Raw genomic sequence first — 10650 nt, 5'->3', positions numbered from 1 at the left:
CTGACGAGTGCATAGGGGGGACTCTTCTGGGGCGGGAGGTGGCATTGCTAGGTCCACGAACCCCAGGAATTGGGAAAAGGGGAATGCAGGAGGGCGGGGATCCAGGGCGTGGGAGTTCCCAGACCCAGGATGTTCCGTGGCTTTCAGCCCCAAACGGACGTCTATGAGCCGTGGAGCGGCCTCGCTACCCCTTTTCTTGAACCTCGGCGAGCTGCACGCTGGGTACACCGACGTTGACGACTTGGGAGAAAAGGGCTACAAGCGCGCAGAACCTGAACCTGGCGAGCATCCAGGGCGACCCAGCGATTTGAGCTTGTCTTGTAGCCTTTCTTCTCTTCCAAGCCCCGTCGGAGATTAGTGGCACCGACTAGGTACCTCATCATCTAATCCAGGTCCACGGTTGATCTCCCCATTGGCCGTGTTCTGGGAGCCTTCGGGGAAGCGGCGCGGGCCCTGGCGGGGGCGTGCGTACGGAGGCGGTGGGAGGGGGCGGCGGCGGATCCGGGAGGGATGAGAGAGGGAGGGCTGAAGTAGCTCCAGTCGCGCTCCCGTGCGACCCCCGCGGCGCCGCGGGGCCCGTCCGCACACAATTAAAGCGGGATTCCTCCCCCGCTGACGTCGGCGGCGCCGAGGCCCCTCCCGCGGCTGCATAAAAGGCGCGGGCTCCGCAGCGCAGGCGGCAGTGGGGGCCGAGGAGCGCGGCTGAGAAGACCGTAAGGCTGAGAAGCTCGGTGCCCAGAGCGCGGGCCGCCTGCCGAACGACTGCCCCAGCCAGCCCGAACCCGGTCCCAGCCCGAACCCCACCGGAGCCGAGCGGACTCGGTGCTCCAGGTGTCCGCAGCCATGCTGGTCGGCCGCACCGCGCGCACCTGTGCGCTGCTCGCCCTCTGCCTCCTGGGCAGTTGGGCCCAGGATTTCGGGCCGACCCGCTTTATCTGCACATCGGTGCCGGTGGACGCCGACATGTGTGCCGCGTCCGTGGCCGCGGGCGGCGCGGAGGAGCTTCGGAGCAACGTGCTGCAGCTCCGTGAGACCGTGCTGCAGCAGAAGGAGACCATCCTCAGCCAGAAGGAGACCATCAGGGAGCTGACCACCAAGCTTGGCCGCTGCGAGAGCCAGAGCACTCTGGACGCAGGTCCCGGCGAAGCCAGGTCGGGCGGCGGCCGCAAGCAGCCTGGCTCGGGCAAGAACACGATGGGCGACCTGTCCCGGACGCCGGCCGCGGAGACGCTCAGCCAACTCGGGCAAACTTTGCAATCTCTCAAAACCCGACTGGAGAACCTCGAGGTCCGCGTGAGCTGCGGTCCCCCCCTCCCTTCCGCGTTGTGCGCCCTCCTGCCCTCGCCCACCCATCCCGACCCGATCCGCCCCCGCCACCCCCTTCCTTGCCTCTTAGGCGCGCGATGCCTGACCGTCGCTTCTCGGACCCTGCGGGGCGCCGAGGGCGGCCTCTCGCTGGAGCTCCCCGCCAGGCCGCCCCCGCAATCGTCCCAGGGACCGCGCCGCGGGCCTTTGCTCACGGTCCGGGCTGCATGCCTAACGGTGTGGTTTTCCCCTGCCCTTGTGCCCCCGCAGCAATACAGCCGCCTCAATTCTTCCAGCCAGACCAACAGCCTCAAGGATCTGCTGCAGAGTAAGATCGATGACCTGGAGCGGCAGGTGCTGTCTCGGGTGAACACTCTGGAGGAGGGCAAAGGGGGCCCCAAGAACGACACAGAGGAGAGGGTCAAAATCGAGAGCGCCTTGACCTCCCTGCATCAGCGGATCAGCGAGCTGGAGAAAGGTAAGGGCTCAGGGGGACATGCTGCACGCTCTCGGCTCCCTCTAGGGACATAGCCAGGGTCCCGCTCCCTGCCCTGGCCTCTGGTCCCGGACCCACACTGTAAGCCCTCCCCAGTCAGTGCTTCCCGCGTAGTGCCCTAGAGAAGCAGTGGAGCTTAAGAACGGATTGCACAGTGCAGTCAGGACACTCACAGGATTTTTTTTCAAGTCTGATTTGTTTAATCTTCAGTAACTTTGCACAGTAGCTGTGTCTGGCCCAAGCTTTCCTTAGTGTTCGGAAAGCCTTGCTTCAGCTGGAACGTGTCGCCGGCAAAGACTGGACACCTGCCCTCTTGGGCCATTGAGTGTCTTTCCTCCCAGTTGCCCAGTGCCCCTGGTGTCCTGGTCCAGGTCCCTCTCTCCACCTTGAGCCCCCTCTTTCGATTTTCTGTTTCCAGTGACCCATCTTTCATGCCGCTGAGTTTGCTCTGGTCGTGAACTCAGACCGCCCCTAGCACCTGCCTGGGTGTACTGATTAGTTGTGCCCTGGAGTCGCAGAAATCAAACAAGGTTGTAAAAGGGGGAGGGGGGCACCCAGCTCAGAGCAGGGACACGTGACCCTGCCCGGACTGCAAAATGTGCCGGCTGGATTTAAACAGTGCCATCTTAAGGCGTGTTATGTAACTGAAAAAACATCAAGGAAAAGAGACCTAAGAAGGGAGGGGCGGGAGATTCAGGAAAAGAAAGCACTCCTGAGAGAGGCCAGTACTCCTTACCCCAAAAAACTACGAGCCTGAATTTGGAGGGATCTGCAGTCAGGACTGACCCTGCTCGCTTGTTCTCTTGGCTTGGGGTGTTTCTGGCCTGGACCCTCTGCTTTCTAGAAGTCACTTTTAATTTGGGTACCAGATTCTTCCTGGGCTCTGGGGGCAGGGGTAAAGCCAGGAGCTGGCAGAGCAGGTGCATCCCTTGGCTCTAAAAGAGTGAGTACCCACTTCTCAACAGGACCTGTTTTCCTGGGAGCCAGTCACAGCAGGCCCAGGGCCAGCCACAGGAGGTGTAGAGGTGGGGGTGAGAGTTAAGACATTTCCAGAGGATGCTGGTTAGCAGTCAAGAAACTGGATGGGGGAACCAGGCACAGGGCCTGAGTTTCCAGGAAGCTCATCAGAGGCTGTGACCCTCTCAAAGCATCACCCCGGGGCCTCTGATCCAAAGGAGGGTGACTTCCCTTGCTGCCCTGCCTCTCTCAGTGGATTCCAGGCAGCATCCTCGGGGGAGCTGCAGCTCCGTCTGAGGGAGTTGTGCAAAGGTCCAGTGAGTGCCTGGATGTAGCATGTCCTGGCTTCAGAGAAGGGGCAGGCAGGAGGGGATGGCTGCCTTTGCTGGAGATTGAAAAACCCAACACAATCAAGAGGTCCTAAACACCGTCCCTGTCTAAATCAGGTCGGCCCCCACGGGGGATGCTCAGCAGGGAGCTAGCCTGGTTCCTTCCTCCCCTGCAGCCACACCTTCTCAGTCTTTCAGCCAGTGTGCCCTGAAGCAGGCCCAGTTCCTTCTCCGTGCCCACTCTGCAGTCCAGAGGCAGGTTCGCAGCCTGTCCTGTACTCTCCCCTACCCTTGCCTCCCCAAGAGATGCCACCATGTGGCAACAAGAGCCGGCCGGGCCCCGAGTGCAGAGATCTTGGGTCAGCTCTTTTGCCAGCTGGCCCTTTCTGCATCACGGGACTTGACGGGGGGACCAAACACAACTCGTACCATAAGCGCTTGGTCAAGATGGCAGGACTCATCTTGTCCTCCCTAGGTCAGAAAGACAATCGCCCTGGAGACAAATTCCAGCTGACATTCCCGCTGCGGACCAACTACATGTACGCCAAGGTGAAGAAGAGCCTGCCGGAGATGTACGCCTTCACCGTGTGCATGTGGCTCAAGTCCAGCGCGGCGCCTGGAGTGGGCACGCCCTTCTCTTACGCTGTGCCTGGGCAGGCCAACGAGCTGGTCCTTATTGAATGGGGTAACAACCCCATGGAGATTCTCATTAATGACAAGGTAATACCACCGTCCTGCAGGACCGGGGCAGCAGGGTGAGGCCCAACCAGGACCCTGGGATGTCACACCCCACCAGAGTTAGGGGACTGCAGCAGGCCTTCTAGATCCTGGGGTGTGGAGTGCTTATCAAGGCTGTGGCTCTGAGAACAATGTCTCCCCAGCAAGACCGAGGGAGGAGGAGGAGGCTGAGGCCGATCAGAAATGAGGAGGAACATCTTCACCTGCTCTCACTGGAAAACAAGGAGAGCCGGAATGTTCCAGAAAGAGGACTTAGCTGGAGGAGGGGAGGAAGGAAGAGGTGGTAGAGGACAGCCCTGGGAATGTTCTAGTCCGTCCTGCTGATATTCTGGCTCCTCCTCCACTGGCTGGGCGACTGGCTGGGGTTTTCCATATTTGGTGACTAGGTTCTCTGGAGGGTGAAGCCGGCCTAGAGTCTCTCGCTTTGTCTAGATCTGTCTCACTTGGGCCCTGCTCTCGGGAAGAGGTCAGCCCCCTCCCACCAGGAGAGGGTGGTTTTCTCTCCAGTGAGCTGCGCTCCACCCTGCCCCTCTGGGTTAGTGGAGTTAGCTACCTGTTTTTACCCCCTCCTCTCTACTCCAGCACCAGTAGAGAGAATGACTCAGACCTGGCTGGGAACAGGATCAAAAGACCCTAGAATGCACGGCACGTTCCTTGGCCTTGTGGGATGGGACTTGTCACATACTGTCCCCCTGTCTGGGGTGGATGAGGGTCTGAAACGCCGCTCAGACAAGTCCGAGCCGTTCTTACAGCCTCTCTCGGGTTCTCTGCAGGGGCTGATGGCAGGCAGTGTAGACCAGAGGACCTAGTAATTGGGAGTGGACTGCTGAGAAAGAGACCCAGTGGGGAGGCCGTAGTAGTGAACTTAGCTACCAGGGACACACGCTGTTAGTGGCTTGTTTTCAGGCTAGCTAAGAGCGGGCGGGGGGAGGAGGGGAGTGGGGAGGAGTGAGGTGGTGTGTGTCCAGATGGGTCTCAAGGGCTCCTTGGTTACGCTGTTGGTTTCCGATGGGATTCCATTGCCCGTCCATCCATGGGTGGGGTTGGCAGATGCTGAGGACATCTGCAGGGGTGATGCTGCTGTACGAGCTCCCCAATAGCCCAGCGAGAATTGTAAAGTGGGTTGAGGAGTTATCGCAACGGAAGTCGTGCGAGTCCTCGGCTCTGGGTAGCGCTGGGCCGTGGCCGTCATCATGCATGTTGTCCTCTTCCCTAGGTGGCCAAGCTGCCCTTTGTAATCAATGACGGCAAGTGGCACCACATCTGCGTCACCTGGACCACCCGCGATGGGGTCTGGGAGGCCTATCAGGACGGTACCCAGGGTGGCAATGGAGAGAACCTGGCTCCCTATCACCCCATCAAACCACAGGGCGTGCTGGTCCTGGGCCAGGAGCAGGTACTGGCCTGGGCAGAGGGTGAGGGGCGGGGGGAGTGTGTGCTCCGGGCGGGCTTGAGGAAGCTCCATGGGAGTGGGCCCAGGTCCCAGCGCTCTTGGAGACTGCAGCAGCAGGCCTCTTTGGCATGGGAAGCCCAGTTCCACTTTTAGCGATGAATAATTTAGCTCCTGTGAAGTGGTTCATCTCCCACTGGGCACCGGCACCTGGGAGGGAGATGAAGGGACAGGAAGTCAAGTCTTCCATTCCTGTTGGGATATCTTTCAGTAGATAGGGTGTTTGAGAGGATCATTGACCGTCCCCCTCCCCCACACTCATTATTGCCCAGAGGACTGACTGTGTGAAAAGTGGTATCTCTCAAGGCTTGCAGGGGGTAAAACCTATATCCAGAGTGGGCTGGCACCTCTCCTTTCCCAGGGCTCCTCTCAGGGAGGGACATGTACAATGTCTTGAAGATCCAGGTGCAGGAGCACAAACAGTACTAAGTGCATGGGGTGGAGGGAGGCGACCCACCCTGATGGGGAGGGAGGCGTGGATACCCAGGTTCATTCCTAGCAGTGGGCTGCCCAGTTAGACTCCTAGATCACCCAGCTAAAGCCTTCTTCTCTCGCATCCCCCACTCTTCTCCAAAGGACACTCTAGGTGGAGGGTTTGACGCCACCCAAGCGTTTGTGGGTGAGCTGGCCCATTTCAACATCTGGGACCGCAAGCTGACCCCCGGGGAGGTCTACAACCTGGCCACCTGCAGCAGCAAGGCCCTCTCCGGCAACGTCATCGCCTGGACTGAGTCCCAGATTGAGATCTTTGGTGGAGCCACCAAGTGGACATTCGAGGCTTGTCGCCAGATCAACTGAAGGCTTCAGGCTAGGGCTGAGCCCCCAGCCCCACGCCTGCTCACCCTGCTTGTGCAGTGATGACCCATCGGCTCTTCCCCCCTCCCCCCAGGAATGACTCAAGGCCATGGCCCCTGCACACGCACACTCACTCAGCCTGGTTTGTCCTCTCCGTGCACATGGAGCCGTCCCGGCTCTTCTTTGGCCCTAAGGACACCCCCATTCTCCCTAGGAGCCCTACTATCTCCCGGGCATGCCTAGCTAAAGCAGGTAGCATCAGCTTTGACAATGCAGAGTTAGGTGAGAGAGAGAGTGAGTGTGTGTGTGAGTGAGAGTGTGTGTGTGTGTGTGTGTGTGTGTGTAGGGGAGGCTTTTCTTTTAAAATGAGAGTTCCCTCCTTTCTTTGTGGTTTTTGTACGTTCCTGATGGGTCAGCTGCTCATGTGTCTTGGGGTTGGTATTTCTCTCAGCATAGCCATTTATCCTCATTTGCAGACCTCTTTGGGAGTGACATAGCCCGCTATTGATGTAAGTCTTATAATAGGCTGCTAAGGCTGGGGAGGCCTTGCCACAGGAATTTTTATTTGGGATAAGTGGATTCTCTGAAAATCGGAGGCTGGTTGTCCTGGTACCACCTAGATGCCGTCATTTCCCTCCCCAGCCCGAGTCAGGTTGTCTGCTATCTGCATCTGAGGGTAGAGTGGGCCACTCAGCAGCTCTGTCCCAGGTCTGCACCTTACCCTTGGCCTTCCTGCCTCCTTCTGTCACTCAAGACTGGGACCTGTTATTCCCTCTAGGCCTACAAAGCTGTGCTACTTCAGCCCAGTGGTTATGAGAAGGGAGTGTCCCACAGAGTCCCAGGACACGGGGCCTCGGCGTCCTCCCTCCTCCCTCTGGTAGAGAGACCAGGGGCTTCAAGTGGGGAGTCTCATGTGCTTGATCTCACTCCAGAGGGCACTGAGACCTGACCCACAGTCTATGGGAATGTCTTCCCATGGCATTTTTCACAGCCATACCCCTCCCAGCACACCCAGGCCCAGGTGAGCTAGCTCAGACCCCTCTTGGGAGCCAGGGGCTCAGACACCTCTCAGGTGGAGCCTGCTGGCCACGGTGGGGCCTGCCATCCACGCCTGCATCTCATGGGGCACAAGCCCTGTGGCAGCCCCAACCTGCCACTGGGCCTGTGGCTTTTCCTTAATGGAAGCAGCATGCATACAGCCTTCTGAGGAGGGGGACAAAATGTGTCTGTGCACACGTGTCTGTTGAATGACAGTGAACGCTGAGGAGGCTGTGTCCAGGTGGGGTAGACCCTGCTTTGGATCCCCATTTTGTGGGCACACGCCCAAGGACACCTGGACTATGTCTCCAGTAGCCTGACTAGCAAAAGGCGGGCAAGTCTTTCTAGAAACCTACGCAGCACTGCCTGGTTCGTCTGCAGCTGCAGACGCTTCCTCAACGGGAGCAGGGCTTGCCCCTGCTGTTCCTTCCAGGGGCACCCGTCTCCTTCCACACAGGTCTTTGTTGTGTCTGAACCTAGTGCATCCGTGTCGTCTGTGCCGTCTGTGTCACTGTTCTTGTGGGTGTCTGCACGGTTCCCGGTCACTGCTCTGTGGCGCACCGCTCTCCGAGCGAGCGAATTAGGCGGTGTGCCACGCGTCGTCCGGCAGTGGCTTTTTCTTGCATTCCTGTGCTTCCTCAGCGCCCTTCGGGTTGTGGCATCCTTGGATCTGTGGGGATCTTCTGTGTTTGCATGTTCTTCAGGGTGGTGTGTTCCTTGCTCCCTTGGTCCAGTGCGTGTTCCCTTGCCTGCATGGACTTCTCTGGTTCTGTGTCGTGTGCTAAGTGCCACCCAGTGTCCTGTGATCACCCACGTAGTTACTGAAAAAAAAAACGGCTGGGTAAGCAAGCCAGGGGTTTGGGGGAGGTCACGAGGGAGAGATCAATCTCTCTTTCCCCTCCTTCTCCCCAGACATAGCAAGAAGCATCTCTAACATCTAGGTTGAGAACAAGTCTGAATGGTACCCATGGTGGGAGAGAGCGAGAGTGTGAGCTTGGAATCAACTTTCCAGACCAGACTGAGCCCCACCCTTACTTTATAGCCGTCTGGGAGCCACCACCAGGCAAGGCCCAGAGCCGGCTGTGCCCGGTGCACTCCTGCCAACCCCTGCCACCAGCCCCAGCCCCTGCCAATGCGGACCCCAGACCACCTGCACCCAGATGGGTGGGGTGGGAGCTGTCCGTTCAGGACCACAAGCCATCCTCTGCCCCGGCCTAGAGGGCAGAGCACACCCCAATGCTTATGCCTCTACCCCTTCATCTCCCAGCTCCCCTCTCCCGTGCGGCACCCACGGTGCCAGGGACAGAAGCTGACACCTAGCTCTTGCCCTGCCCCTAACTGGAGTCTGTGCCAAGCCCCTCCCCTCCGTCACTGTGTTCACACTTGGCACTTTGCTGGCCCTGAGAAAGGTAATGACAGCCGCAAATCTGATCCACATGCTTTCCCTTGACTCCGTAATCTGATTGATGTTCCCTCTTGCACTGAATAATACATGCCTCTCTCAGGTAAGCCATTTTATAAAATAAGAGATAAAATGCACTGTCGAGACAGTGTTTGCTTCTGCCGATGGTGTCCGACAGCACCCTGGGCATTAGGGTGGGAGAGCTGCCACGGAGGCTCCCAGGCCCTAGGGGGCTGAGAGCCCACTTGAATTGTAAGCCTTCTTGCTTTTGATAACACAGTATTATTTCTCTTACTGTAGAAGAAAAAAGTTTATTACCAAACAAGAGTATTTTTATGAAAGAATAGGACAAACTTATAAATTGTCTCAACCTATATCTCCCTTGGAAATACTTTCAGGCTCCACCAAAATGTAGGACTGAAAGCGTGTATTTTGGCAGAAAGAGATACATTTTTGTATGCTTTCTTTTCCTTTTGTAGATTCCCAACTTCTTTTCTAAGACTGCAAAGATCACTTTGTCACCAGCCCTGGGACCTGAGACCAAGGGGTTGTCATGTGGGCAGGAGAGGCGGGTTCACAGTCATTCCAATGAGCTCTGATAAGGGGCCACTGGGTCTCCAGGGTGTGCTGGGGACCAGGAGGTTTAAAAAAAAAAGCCTTTGATGGTGGGTTCTTTGTCTTGGAGTTGACTGGTTATGTGGGACGGGATGAGGATTTGGATACCAATTCTGAGCTTGCTAGAAGACACTTGGGCTACTCTGGCGAACACAAGGGCATCATGTCCTTAGTAACCCAAGTCTGGCTGAAAGCGATCATGATTTCATCTAAAACACAACGTGTAAACTTACTCAGCTGATGATGGGAATTGTATTGCTTCTGTTACGCAGTGGACTTATGTGCAATCTGTTCAAAGGGGAACAAGTCATTGAGGAGAAACAAAAAGCCCAATACTTAGAGTCCCAATTTTGTCTTATTTGCCAAAAAGAGCAACCCCCCCTAGAGTTGATATTGTTACAATGTACATACTGTAAAATATGAAAGAATCGATGTATCTTACTTTTTCATTATTTGCTAACCAAAGCTGTACATTTTTCATACAATCTGCAGCCTTTTGAGTATCAAAGGGGTATACCACCACCATCAGCCATTCTGAAAGTGCACTATTTATACTGGTACCCTTGCTTTTCCCCCCCCCCCATTTTCTTGCTGAGATGACATGAATTGTTGAGTTTATTTTTACACAGTAAAGAGTGAAGAAAGACTGTGGTCTCCCTGGACTCTCTCTCCTTGGCTGTGTGTTTGCAGAAACATATGGGGGTCAGTGCGTGTGCTTGCCAAGGCCAGAGCTCAACACTGGTGTCTTCCTCGATGCCTCTCCACCTTTTTCTTTCTTAAGATTTGTTTGCACTTTGCATATGGGTGTCTTGCCTGCGTGTGTGTGTGTGTGTGTGTGTGTGTGTGTGTGTGTGCCTCCGAGGCTAGGAGGATGCATCGGATTCCCCTGCACTGGCATTACAGCGAAGTTGCCAGCGAAGTTGAGAGCTAAAGCCAGGTCCTCTGCAAGAGCAGTCAGTGATCTTAACTCCTGAGTCATCTTTCCATCCCCCACCCCCACCCCTGCACTACCTTATTTTTAGCGGCAAGTTCTCCCACGGAAGCTGGAGACTACCAATTCAGCTAGACTGGATGGTCAATGAGATCCTGGATCTGCCTGCCTCTGCTCCTGCTCCAACTCTGGGGTTACAGCCACCGCTGTGCCTGGCTATTTACGTGGGTTCTGGGATCTGAACTCAAGCCTTTGTGTTTGCGCAACAAGCCCTTAACCCACTGAGTCATCTTTCCAGCCGTTCTTTGACTGCCCTTCTAAAACTTGCCAATGTTGTCAGTCAGGACACTTGACCCTCATCTATAAGAGAGGGGTTCCAGCCTGTGTTAGCATCACTCTGTGCCCCTCTACAGCCCTAGAACCCCTGGGATGTTGGGGTGAGGGCTCTGAGTCTCTCGGAGGCAGCTGACACAGAGGCAGAGAGCCTCCACAAATGACTACCCTGGGCCTGGGCACCCAGTAACTCAGGCTCCCCATTCATGGTCACCATCCCTGCTGGATACAGGTAGGAAGTCAGGCCTAGGATTGATTCTG

The 10650-nt window shown here is 56.7% G+C and overlaps 1 protein-coding gene across 1 annotated transcript; it reads left to right on the top strand.

Moving 5' to 3' along the window:
* Positions 1 to 684: 684 nt before the first annotated feature.
* Positions 685 to 9771, top strand: Nptx1 (neuronal pentraxin 1). Its single transcript, XM_050140519.1, has 5 exons — positions 685 to 1287; positions 1576 to 1783; positions 3563 to 3807; positions 5042 to 5221; positions 5852 to 9771. Exons 1-5 carry the CDS (start codon positions 844 to 846, stop codon positions 6071 to 6073), a joined length of 1299 nt encoding a protein of 432 aa, XP_049996476.1. The 5' UTR covers positions 685 to 843; the 3' UTR covers positions 6074 to 9771.
* The last annotated feature ends 879 nt before the right edge of the window (positions 9772 to 10650 follow it).

The sequence above is a fragment of the Alexandromys fortis genome, unplaced genomic scaffold, assembly GCF_014885135.2.
Source record: "Alexandromys fortis isolate MF-2015 unplaced genomic scaffold, M_Fortis_MF-2015_v1.1 scaffold_39, whole genome shotgun sequence".
Lineage (NCBI taxonomy): Eukaryota > Metazoa > Chordata > Mammalia > Rodentia > Cricetidae > Alexandromys > Alexandromys fortis.
The sequence above is the reverse complement of the archived record's forward strand: the minus strand, read 5'-3'. Positions and strand labels throughout refer to the sequence as shown.